At 58.3% G+C, this 12,919-nt stretch overlaps 1 protein-coding gene across 1 annotated transcript; it reads left to right on the plus strand.

Annotated features, from left to right (window-relative positions):
- On the plus strand, window positions 1–12,708 carry VILL (villin like). Its single transcript, XM_035727530.1, is given in 20 exon segments — window positions 1–125; window positions 1,137–1,266; window positions 2,493–2,599; window positions 2,648–2,651; window positions 2,919–3,118; window positions 3,501–3,579; window positions 3,680–3,778; window positions 4,500–4,582; window positions 5,017–5,201; window positions 5,586–5,693; window positions 6,250–6,357; window positions 7,081–7,370; window positions 7,890–8,069; window positions 8,599–8,744; window positions 9,708–9,739; window positions 9,742–9,848; window positions 11,290–11,475; window positions 11,669–11,740; window positions 11,941–12,192; window positions 12,442–12,708. Coding segments are annotated over 20 exon segments (2,607 nt in total). The 3' UTR covers window positions 12,556–12,708.
- The last annotated feature ends 211 nt before the right edge of the window (window positions 12,709–12,919 follow it).

The following is a 12,919-nucleotide window of genomic DNA, read 5'->3' on the forward strand; positions in this document are numbered from 1 at the left end:
ATGGTGCCAGTCCCCGCGAGGGCTTATGGGAACTTCTTCGAGGAACACTGCTACATTGTCCTCCACGTGAGCATGTGGAAGTCTGCCCGGCGTGGGGGCTGGGAGGCCTGGGTGACTCTCTTCTCGTGAGGGTATTGGGGTAGGGGGAGACATCTCTCCTGAGTTAACAAATCTCATACCATACAACTGGCCCATTTAGAGTATAAATTCAGTGATCTCTAGTCTAGCCACAGACTTGTGCAACCATGACCACAGTTTTAGAACACCTCCGTCACCCCAAAAAGAAGCCCCATACCCTTCACAATGCTCCCCATTTCCCCCAACATTTTCTTTCCTCGGTCTGTATAGATTTGCCTATTCTGGACATTTTTATAAATGGAACTATACAGCACATGATGTGGGGATAGAACATGTTTTATTTATGTATTTATCACGGGATATCTGAATTGCTTTCACTTTGAGGCTGTTCTGGATAATGCTGTTATGAACATTTGTATACATGTTTTGGGGTGGGGTTTTTTGTTTTCTAGTTTTATTGAGATAATTGACATACATCACTGTATGGTTTGAGGGGTACAACATGATGGTGTGACTTACAAGTATTGTGACCAGATCACCACCCTAAGTTTAGTTAACATCCATCTTATCTACAAGCTTTTGTGCAGACGTGTTTTTCACTTCTCTTGGGTAGATACCAATGTTGTTTTGAGTTTGCCTTTATGTTACTGTGCCCAGTAGAAATATGTCTTTGGCTGTAAATTGCTTCAACTATAGATTAAATTAACAATTGCAATGTATTAGGTTAAACCATAGGAAAACGCCAATATTTGATCATTGCTGTTTCATACAGTTAAACCTCACACATGCATATAGGATAGACAGGAGCGTATTTATACACACACACATAGAAAACACACCACTGCTATAGGATGGGCCACCAAGTAGGTGGGCACACCTACCTATATACGTGTTTGTGTGCACACGTGTATGCTGTTGCCCAGCTTCCATGCACTCACGTCTGCACTTGCTCGGACAGATCCCCATATGCCCCAACTCGTACACAGACTCATGCGTCTCCCCACATGGGTGCGCACGTCTGCGCTCACGCCTGCACACAGCAATGTGTGGTCTTCCAGGAGAGCCCATTCCCTCCTCAGCTATAGAAAAGGAGGCCTGGCCTCTGCCCTCAGGCATGTGGAGACCAACATATACAACATCCAGCGACTGCTGCGCATCCAAGGGAGGAAGCATGCGTCAGCCACAGAGGTGAGGGCTGCCGGGGATGCCGCTCCACCGCCGGGCTCAGGTCGGACGGTGGGGACTGCAGTATCGGGAAGTGTGGAGGGTGGAGGCCGGGCAGGGGGCACCATGGGCTGTCCGCACTCCCAGATGGCCTACCTGGGATGAGGAGAGAAGAGGTGGAGCCAGGCTCCTAGCCCCACCCCACCACGTCTCCCCTCACCCTGTTTTCTCATCCACCCCATGGCATAGGAAGAACTTGGGGAGGTGAGGAGGACAAAATGGTGCACCTGGATGGTCCCCGTAGGCCACACAGTGGGAAGTAGCACAATGTGGGGTGGGGGCTGCACAGCCCCACACTCTTCATACACAGCGTCCCTATCACCCGGAGGCACACACACTGTCTCCCATCGGCCCCCCCAGGCCCGCTCTAGTCTGCAGAGTGCCCCTTACTCCGTCTGTCAGGAAAGTAATGGGAAATACCAATCTTGTTAGAACACGACACGTTGCTGCCCCCTGACAGGGATTTGGTATCATGAACATCCGGGTGTTTGATGTCTGCGATGTGAATGGTGACACCTGAGTTGTACGCGTTACTCTCTATATGGCATATAGCAGCCCTGTGACAATCCCACACGGGCTCACCCACTGTCCTCACAGAGGCAGTGACCCTACATCCCTGGGCACACAGGGACAACATGCAGCCCCAGGTTCTGCCTGCCATATTGGCATAATTATTTAGAGTCCCTCCTCTTGCTCCCCAAAGTCTCTCTGATGATAACTGTCTTTTTCCATTGATAACACACTGCCCTCCACTCAGGCACATCTACATCGTCACTCATGGGCTCACACACTTGTTCACAGTGGATGTGCCCCCTACACATGAGCATGTATCGGTACACGTGGCTAGATAGATACATACACCCCACTTGTATACACATGTATGTGTATACAAGTTGCAGCTACCAACATGCATTGAGCAGAGTGTCCTAATCACATCCACCCTGTGAAATGCAGCATTCCCCAAAGATACACACAGCTACCCCCACAGAGTGACCTTCAAGGTCTCATATGGTCACACAGATGCATGCTTGCACACCACAACACTGGTCACACAGATACACAGTTGCCCACAGCATCGTGCACACACGTGGACTGTGCTCATGTAGGTGGAGATAGGCGTGGTACCCCTCCCCCTGGGTCCTGGTGGTATGACACCCTGTTTCCTGCCCTGCCCCTCCTGACTCTGGCAGGTGGAGCTCTCTTGGAACAGCTTTAATAAGGGTGACATCTTCCTGCTGGACCTGGGCAAGGTGATGATCCAGTGGAATGGGCCCGAGGCCAGCATTTCTGAGAAGGCGTGGATCAGTGTCTACTCTGGGAAGTAAGGGATGCAGGGTTCAGGGAGAAGGGTGATCCTCCAGGTGCCCACCCTCTAGCCACCCCAAGAAGTGGGCCTGGTTCTCCGCTACAACCTGAGAAGCTCCTACTGTGTGCAAGCTGAGCCCAGACTCTGCACCGGTATCCTTGGAGGCCAGCATACCACGACGCCTCCCCTCTGACTCCAGCCTCTGGGAGCTGAACTGTGACAGGAAGGATCTGGGATGGACTATCTGAGCGGTGAACAGTACGGGGGAGGCATGCTGGGGAAGCCCTGACTGCCAGGTCCTCTCCTACAGGGCCTGACCCTGACCTGCAGCCTCCAGGACAGGGAGCGTGGTGGTCATGCCCAGATTGGTGTGGTGGATGACGAGGTCGAAGCCACTGACCTCATGCAGGTCATGGAAGCTGGGCTGGGCTGCAGAGTGGGCAACCTGCATGCCACCCTGCCCAACAAGAGTATTAGCCAGCTGCAGAAGGCCAGTGTCCGCCTCTACCAGTGAGCAGACCTTGGGAGTGGGCAGGGTGGGTGGGATAGCCTGGGTCTGCATGTCTATCATTACTGCAATAACACAGTGTCTCTGGAAAGCTCTCCAGGAAAGGCCCCTGGGTTTCTGGAGCAAGTCATATAGGGCTTTGGGCCCAGTCTGTACTCTTGCATGGCTGCCTTTCTGAGAAACGCATTGTAAAGATAGGGCAACTGAGGCAATGGAGGGCCAGGGAGCTGCCTCAGGCTCCACAGCAAGGCCGCAGTGATGTCAAGACTGCAACTCAGGGCCCTAGATTCCATGCCATCTGTCTTTGGGGGGACTAGAGGAAGCTGGAGTGGAGCCAGGCCAGAGAGGGGCTGAGCTGCCTACATCTGGTTGCCTCTCCCCCAGTGTTTGTGAGAAGGATGAGGACTTGGTGATCCAGGAGTTGGCGACCTGCCCACTAACCCAAGACCTACTGCAGGAGGAGGTGAGGCAGGCCTGGCCCCAGCCACCTCATCCATCCCCACCCACCCACAACCCCAGCCCAGTCTGGACCACCTCCTGACCAGCCCCCTTCTTGCTCCCAGGATTACTACATCCTGGACCAGGGTGGTTTCAAGATCTATGTGTGGCAGGGACGCATGTCTGACCTCCAAGAGAAAAAGGCTGCCTTCAGCCGGGCTCTGGTGAAGCTGTTGGGCCCTGTTTCAAAGGGAGCTGCCTTTGAAGGGGCGGGCGGAGTCCTGCCCTGGGGTGTGAGGGAAGAAATGGCGGTACCCTGAAATCTAAGTTAGGAGACATCCACATTGCCAGGGCCTTAAGGGGAGGTAGTCCTGCCCTTGGGCCAGGAGATGGATTCATCCTGTCCTGGGAGCCTGTCTGATAGAGGAGGACATGACTTTGCCCTGGGGTCTAAGCCTGGAGACAAAGCGCCCCGTCTGAGGATGGAGACACAATTCTGCCCAGGGGTCTGAGGGAGAACACGGGGCCCCTCTTGGGTACCAGGGGCATGCAGCCTTCCCCGGGGAGCCCTGACAGCGGTTGGGGGAGCGGGTGACCAGAGAGCACCCAAGAAACCACATGTAAAAGGGGAACGTGGGCCTGCCTTGCGGGTCTGAGAAGCATACAGTACTGGGCGCCTCCTCCATTTTGAGGGGGGAAGACAGGGAGGTCTCTGCCTGGGGTCTGGGGTATTGTCACGCCCGCCCTTCCCGCGGCTCAGACTAAGGGGACCTTGCCTGTCCTCAGGGACCTCAGAGAAGTTGGTAGTGAAGGAGCCAGCTTCTTAAGCGGGTCATGAGCTCGGTTAATTAATGCTGCTCAGGGCTCAGCTGAGCCTCAGGTCCCTGCGGGTGGGGCAGAGAATTGGGCCCTCGGGCCGCGCGCCTGACAGAGCCCCCGCCCCAGGCCTTCATCCAGGCCAAAGGCTGTCCGACCTACACCAACGTGGAGGTGGTGAACGACGGCGCCGAGTCGGCCGCATTCAAACAGCTCCTCCAAGGAACTAGAAGCTCGACGGATGACTGAGCGGGAGGGGCGGGGTCTGGGGGGGCGGGGCCGGCACGGGGCCGACACGGGACGGCACCCAGAACCTCGGAGGGGAGAGCGGGCGTGGCGTGGCTTGCGGGGGCGGGACGTGGTCGGCGCGGGGCGGGGTCTGAGGGGTGGGGAGGGGCCGGCGCGGGGCGGCACCCAGAATTTAGATGGGATGGGAGAGCGGGCGGCACGAGGTCGGGGGGCCGGGCGTAGCCGAGGCGGGGGTGGGGAGCCGAGGCGGGGAGGGGCCGATGTACGGTGGCACCCAGAACCTCGGAGGGGAGAGCGGGCGTGGCTCGCGGGGGCGGGACGTGGCCGGCGCCGGGCGGGGTCTGCGGGTGGGGCGGGGTCTGCGGGTGGGGCGGGGCTGGCGTGGGGCGGCACGCAGAACTTCGGTGGGATGGGAGAGCCGGCTGGATGAGGCCGGGGGGTGCGGCCGAGCCGGGGCGGGGCGTAGCCAAGGCGGAGCGGGGCCGGAGTGGGGTGGCCCCCAGAACCTCGGAGGGGAGAGTGGGCGTGGCGTGGCCTGCGGGGGCGGGACGTGGCCGGCGCGGGGCGGCACGCAGAACTTCGGTGGGATGGGAGAGCGGGCGGGACGAGACCGGGGGGCGCGGCCGGGGCGGGGCCGGGGCGGGGCGGCCCCCAGAGCCTCGGAGGGAAGGGGGAGCGGGCGTGGCGTGGCCTGCGGGGGCGGGACGTGGCCGGCGCGGGGCGGCACGCAGAACTTCGGTGGGATGGGAGAGCGGGCGGGACGAGGCTCGGGGAGTCGGGGGGAGCCGGGCGCGGCCGGCGCGGGGCCGGGCCTGGGGGGGATGGAGTGGGACCGACAAGGGGCGGTACCCAGAAAGTGCCCCCGGATGGGGGGTGCGCGGTCGGGGGGGGCCTCTTGAGTGATGGGAGGGACGGGGTTGGCTGGGGCGAGAATGCCAGTGACACCCTATGCCCCCTCTGATTCAGGTAAATTGATTCGGGTAAGGCTGGATGTGGGCAAGCTGCACAGTCAGCCTGAACTAGCGGCCCAGCTCAGGATGGTGGACGACGCCTCCGGGAAGGTGGAGGTAAGGGGCATTGGCTTGGCTGGGGGAAGATAGGCACACAGGGGTAGGCTTTGTCTTCAGGTTACTAAAGTGCCCTAAGTACACGCACTTGCACATCGCACAGCGACACCTATGGGCATGTGTACCTGTACACACACCCTGCCTACAGCGGGCTCATACACATGACGCCTAATCAATCTGTGCAACTGTGTTCACATAACACTTGGCACACAGCACAGTAACACTTCAAGATAATTGTGCCCTTTTGTTAAATATATGACACAACCATACATACAATACAAATACATATACACACACTCTAATTGCACCCAACCAGCCAAGTTCATCAGCTGCAAACGTAATTGCACAAATTCTGCATTACACGTGATCACAGTCACACACAATACTCAACCCACACGACCACACCAACATACTACACAATCACACGTAATCAGTCACGGTCCCACACAGTCCCACAGTCGGCCACCTGTCTGGTCTCAGACCAGTGTTCTGGGAGATGTAGGGGCTGCATTGTGACATGTTATCTGATCCCTAGTAGAGCCCTTAAGTCCATTGGGCCTCAGTTTTTATCTGTAAATGGCGGCGAAAACTATGGCCCCATCTGGCCCTTGGCTGGTGTGGGGATGCTGTAAGATTCTGGGAACAGGACTTCTGGGTTTCTAGTTCTTCAGGTAGGTGGAGGTCAGAGAAAATACCATTTCTCCAAGGTTTCTTCCTATATTTGCCCTAATATGGATGGACAGAGACCGTTAGTGAGAAGGGACCAAGATAGGAGGAGACATGGCAGGGCTTGGAGCAGGGAGAAAGCAAGACAGGGAATGGGGACAGAGAGAGAAGAGACTGAGGAAGACAGAGGAGGGAGGAGACAGAGTGGGGGGGATGGGATGAAAAGCAGGAGAGATGGGGTACACAGGGAGAGACAGAGGGGGACAGGAATACAGGAGGGTAAAGGTCTTGCCATTCAGGCTCCAAGCACAGAGGCAGAGAGGGGATTCCTCCCAGCAGGCCGGCAGGCAGGGGCAGCCCCTGAGCTAGGAAGCCTGGCTGCCAGATAAGGGCTGCTCCTGGTAGAGCGTGTGGTCAGAAACAGCCTCTTCTGCAAAAGGCAGGATTCTGGCAGCTCTGCTCCGGAGGACATCTTCCCCAGAGAGTGCTGTCCAGGAATTGTTTCCTGCCATTGTCAAGATGGGTGTTGTTATGCCCACTTTACAGAAGGGAAAAGCCAAAGCTCAGAAGGGTCTCACTGCCCACACAGGGCCTACCTGGGATTTGATTAGGATCTGGAGCCTAGCTCCAGAGCCCATGCTCGCTACCCACTAGGAAGAGGAAATCATACTATTAAGTGTAAGGAAGTATTTTCCTTTCAGCCTTTGAACAGGCTTTGTCTTTTTAAGTGACACTTGAGAAAAGAGAATTTTCCCAAGAGCCCCGAAGCTGTGCGTCTTCAAGCCCCAGAGCTGAGGATCTGAGAATGGGATCTAAGAGCTGCCCCAGGCCCTTACCACCCCCACCTGCAGGGCCACCAGGCCACCAGGCCACCACATGTGAGATCAACATCCTGAACTGCCACCCCGAGGAGCTGGACCTCATATACCGTGGAGCCCTGGTGCAGGAACACGTCACCATGGGTAGCGAGCCCCCTCACTTCCTCGCCATCCTCCAGGGCCAGCTGGTGGTCTTCCAGGTAGGGCCCACCTTGCTGCTGTTCCTGCAGCCTCACCGGCTCCTCCATGTGCCCATAGCCCTTATATAAGGGCGAGGCTTCACTTCAGCTGGGGGAGGCCCCCCTGCTTACTACCCCTGGTGTCCCGGTGCTGTCAGACACCTGGGCAGGAGCTCCAAGGGTGACCCCTGCCTGAGTCTCTTTGCCTTGTCCGCAGAGCCAGCCACACAGCAGAAGCCAGGTGAAGAAGCTAAATTGGAAGGGAGTAGGGCCTTGCCTGGGGTCACTATTCTCTGTCCTCAAGGCCTGGGGGAACCATGACCTGACTCCTTGGAATTGGGGGAGGGATCCATTAAGAAAGGGCCTGGTTCCCTATTCTAGGCTGATAGGATCCTCACCCTCCACATTCAGAGGGTCTAGAAGATAGTGGTGGCTTCAAGCAAGAGTCTTCTGGGCCCCAGGGCAGTTTGTCCGTCACTGGGACAGGGAGGCAGCTCCCCAGGAGCCCTTGCCTCATCCTGAGGCCCAGCCCTCTTGTAGGGGCACACGGGGCACAATGGGAAGGGGCAGCCAGCACCTGCCACGAGGCTCTTCCATGTGCAAGACACAGACAGCTACAACACCAGGACTGTGGAGGTGCCGGCCCGTGCCTCAGCTCTCAACTCCAGTGACATTTTCTTGCTGGTCACAGCTAGCACCCGCTACCTCTGGTTTGGAAAGGTACCTCTAACCCTGGCCACTCGACTCATGCCCAGGGCCATGTGCCACGCGAGGGATGGCTCTACTCAGGCAGACTTCCATGTCCAACCTCAGATAGGCCAGGAGTGGGGCAGGGGAAAGGCCACAGTGGGGAGTTGAACGTGACAGGTAGATCTGGGAGTCTACTGGTCAGAGGCAGGCCAGGCCCAAGCTGCCTCCCCTCCTTCCTGCCTCGAGCAAGGAGCATGACCCTTCCCGAGTCTCTTGGGGAAAAGAGGAGGCCTAGTCCAGTTTGCCAGAGTTTTCTCTGATCTTCAACATAAACCACAAATGGTCCCCGGGCCTGGGGTCCCCATCCCATTCTCTGGACCAGGAGAGGGTCCCAGTACTGGGAGTGGGGAAGGGGAGATCCCTGGCTCATGTGTGCCGTCAGCCTGGGCCTCCACGGACTTAAGCCCAGTCTCCCAGAGTCCCCTGTGAGTGGGGGAGGTGGGGCTGGAGGCCAAGACCCCTCCCCCTTCAGGGCCTGACCCAGCTCTTTGTCTGCCAGGGCTGCAGCGGTGACCAGCGTGAGATGGCGCGGACGGTGGTCACTGCCATCTCTGGGGAGAACAAGGAAACGGTGCTGGAGGGTCAGGGGCCTCCCCACTTCTGGGAGGCCCTGGGAGGCTGAGCTCCCTACCCCAGCAACAAGAGGTGACAGGGCTGGGAAGAGGGTGTTTTCCTTATACAGAGGAGGAAACTGAGACCCAGAGAGTGTGGGTGACGACTTAAGGGTCACACAGAGAGCTGGAGAGGCCACACTAGAACTGAGGTCTCTTGGCTCCCCATTCCAGGGTTCCCAGGAGCACAGCCCACCCTTCCCTCCCCAGCCCTGGGTAATAGGGATCAGGAAGATGCCAGGGAGAGCAGGATAGTCGCGCCCTCTTCTGGCCAAACATGCTCCCTGCATTGCCCAGTTCCCTGGACCTTCCCAATGGCAGAGGGCAAGAGGGCAAAGCCCCATTCCCAGCCCACAGTCCCCAGGGGTCATGGTGCTGAGTGTGTGTGTGTGTATCTTTGGGGGGGGGGCACGGCTAATGTGACGTGTGAATAAACGTATGTGTGAACTGTGTAAAAGGACAAGGGTGTGTATCAGAAGGTAAGGCAGGGTTGAGGCCTTCAAGGGAGGAGGTTGCGGAGTCAGGGCTGCTGTGAGTGTCTGTGGGGCCCGGTTGATGCACTGGACTCCCCGCAAGTCCCCTGAGCATCCAGCCAGGACCAGGACCCCCCTCCTTCCTGGGGAGGGCAGGGCCGCAGCTTAGCACAATTCCCCCCCACCCAGCCCCACTGAGCCAGGCATCCCCTTCCCAGGGCCCACTCCTGGGGAAATTCCTGGGGCAGCATATGTCACAGCTGGCTACACAGGTCACGTAATGGGCTTTCCCACTGACAGACGGTGATGCTGGGGCCCAGAGAGCAGCTGGGCATCCCCGGAGGGAGTTATGGGCTGGGGGGAGCCCAGAGGAGGGTGCAGGCCTCCCGCTCCAGGAGAAGCTGTTGCCCATCCGGGGGTTGGGGGGAGGTAGAGGGCCTGTGCTGAGGGCTAGCTCAGCCCAGGCTGCTGAGAGGCACAGCTGTCTCTACGCCCCTCGATGCCTGGCTGCCCACCCTGGCCAGGCTTCCCGAGGACGTCTCCAGCTTCCAGCCACGGCTGAGTGCTCCAGCCAGATGGGCTGCCTGGTCCTCACAGAAGTGGTGTTCTTTAGCCAAGAGGGCCTGGACAAGTATGACATCATGTTACTGGACACCTGGCAGGAGGTGAGGCGCCCCCCGCCCCGGCGCCCCCCGCCCCTGCCCCCGGCTGGCTGGGGTGTGAAGGGAGGGGGCGACCGTGTCTGTGCAGCTGGGGTCGAGAGTGTGTAACTGTGTGTTTTCAGCCATGTCAGCCTGCGGATGAGTCTGTGATTGTGGGTGACACGGTAATGCTGTGAGTGACTGCACTGCGCGACCAGGGACCACCCTGTGTCACCGCGAAGCTGTAGGAGACTCACTGTGAGATTGTGAGCAGTTCTGTATTTGCATCTGTGTGCCTTACAGCGGCATGATTCCAGGCGACTGGGTGCCCATGGCTAATGTGTCCATGTGAGTGGTTGCAGACTGAATGACCACACGAGTGTACGTGGTTCCTTTGTGGGACGGTGCTTGCCTCCGTGGAGCGGCCGTGTGGTCCCGCACCGGCTGTAACTGGGGAAACCAGGAGACTAGGAGACTGGCCACAGCCTGAGTGACTGTCGGGCAGGGTCACTATGTGTCTGAGAGGCTTTATGAGGCAGGTCTGGGGGCTGCCTGTGTTTTTCAGGAGGAGTGAGCACAGCTGTGTGATGGAGTGCAATCTTGTTTAGGTGCAGCTCTGTGTGACTGTGGGTGACAGTGAGTGGCTCTGCGGCAGTGGGGGATTGCATGTCTACAGCTGTGATCATGTGTCTGTGACACTGAATGTGGCCATAAGGCTTGTGTGTTCCCATCTCAGAGCAAAAGCAAAGCCCTTACTACAGCCCACATGACTTGGCGGCCCGACTCTGGGCTGACTTGCTCCCACACCTCTGTGGGAGCAAATTTCTGCTCCCATACCTCCACTTGCTCTGCTCTAGCCACAGTGGCCCCCTTGCTGCTCCCCGAAATTGCCCAGGTGTGCTTAGGGCCCTTGCACTGTTGTTTCTTCTGGCTAGAACACTCGACTTGCTCCCTCCACCTCCCCCAGATCTCTACTCAAATGTCATCTTCTCAGTAAGACTCTCTCCGATTCTAATTTAAAATTACAGTCATCCTCACCAACCCCCCCGACACACACCCTTTGTCTTCTTTCCCTGCCTTACTTTTCTCTGATGTAGTACCTATTTTACTTAATTTATGTACTTATTTTTCTGTGTCCCCCCAATAAAATGAAGGCTCTACAAGGGCAGGGATTTTTGCCTGTTTTGTTTTCTCATTGTTGAATTCCCAAGTGCCTAGAACAGTGCCTGGCACACAATAGGAACTCAATAAATATTTGTGGATTGAATGTATACATGTGTGCCTGTGACCCTCTACCACATTTATGGGTGTGTGGGTGGTGTGGCGGCCAGCCTGCTGGGTGTGCCTGGCTGGCTGGGATGTGTGCGGGCTTGGGAGACCATTTAATAGATGGGGGTGGGAAGGAAGTGGTCAGCTCTGGGCAGCCCCTCCACTCGCCCAAGGCCAGGCCCTCTCTGTGGCCCAGATCTTCCTGTGGCTTGGGGAAGCTGCCAGTGAGTGGAAGAAGGAGGCGGTGGCCTGGGGCCCGGAGTACCTGAAGACGCATCCCGCAGGGAGGAGCCCCGCCACGCCCATTGTGGTGATCAAGGAGGGCCACGAGCCTCCCACCTTCACTGGATGGTTCCTCACCTGGGACCCTTACAAGTGGACTGTGAGTGAGGCCTGAACTCCCAGCCCCACCCTACCCCAGGGAGAGGGGCCTGCCCTGGGCACACTGGGAGGAGGCATTGCCTTGTCTGGGGACTTCCAGTGTGGGTAGAAGAGCCCGGGTCTTGTTCTTAGCCCGCCGCCCCTGGGTTCCAGTGGTGCCCTCCATCCTGCCCTGTCCTGATTCTTGCCCCCAGAACAACCAGTCCTATGAGGAGGTGGTGGATGGCAGCCTGGGAGCAAAACCTGCCATAGTTGAGATAACAGCAGTGAGTATCGGGCCTGCCAGGCTCCCGCCAGGGACTGCGCTTGGTCGGCATGGCCCAGATGGGCAGGATGGGCAAGGAAGGAGCCAGACCCTGGTGGGTGGCAGGGTTTGCAATGGGGGCAAGAGGGCCGTGGGCTCAGTGTGGCCTCCCCGTGGGAGCCTCTCCCCCATATCCCCAGCGTGAGTCCCCTCTCCCGGCAGGAACTCAACAACCTGCAGCTCTCTAGAGGGCCAAGCAATGGCAGGGCAGGCCCCTTGACCCTGTGGGCCCTCAAGGGCTCCCAGGAGGGCTCAGGGAATGAGCTGCAGCTAGGCCCCAAGGCCGGGGGCACCAGCACCGGCAGCTGCCACAGCAGCCCCAGACCCACCATCAGTGGGAGCCTGCCCCGCGAACAGCTAATGCATCAGGCTGCCGAGGACCTGCCAGAGGGCGTGGACCCAGCCCACGAGGAGGTGGGTGCCCGAGGCCCCCTGTCACTCACTGATGCATCTCACACTGAGCTGGAGGTGCCCGGGGCATGACCCACTGATGGTGGGCAATGGGCCCGCTGCCCGGGGAGATGTGTCTTCCGAATGGGATAATGGGCAGAGAGAGGTGGGGGAGGAGAGCCCTGAGCCCTTGGATGGCACCACTGGGCCAACGGAACAGGATTCTGGGATCAGTTGACACCCTGCCCCTGTACCCTCTCCCCCGGCCCCCAGTTCTATCTCTCCGACTCTGACTTCCAAGATATCTTTGGGAAATCCAAGGAAGAATTCTATAGCATGGCCAAGTGGAGGCAGCAGCAGGAGAAAAAGCAGCTTGGCTTGTTCTGACCCCAGGCCCTGCCCCTACCGGTGCCACCCACATGGCCAGCACCTCCACGGGTACCTTCCCAACACATACCTGAGACCCCTGGGAGACCCCGCTGGCAAAGCCTAGCTGGAGACTCCCGGGTCAACCCCTCCACCCTGGTCAATAAAAGCTGGTGGCCCTCACGAGGTGTGGTGTGTGGGCTTTCAAGTCTGGGTCACTCATTTGGCCCAGCTCTGGGGGGGGTGGGGGGTGGGAAGGGGCCTCTGGGACTGGAGGGGGTGGTCTGTGACATTCCAGAGGACTGAGCTCTGTCCACTGTCTTCAATGGAGGGGTTTGTTTCTCACTGGTCCTTCCTGCCCAAGGGAACAGACAACCCTCATACA

Source organism: Zalophus californianus, chromosome 1, assembly GCF_009762305.2.
Source record: "Zalophus californianus isolate mZalCal1 chromosome 1, mZalCal1.pri.v2, whole genome shotgun sequence".
Classification (NCBI taxonomy): Eukaryota; Metazoa; Chordata; class Mammalia; order Carnivora; family Otariidae; genus Zalophus; species Zalophus californianus.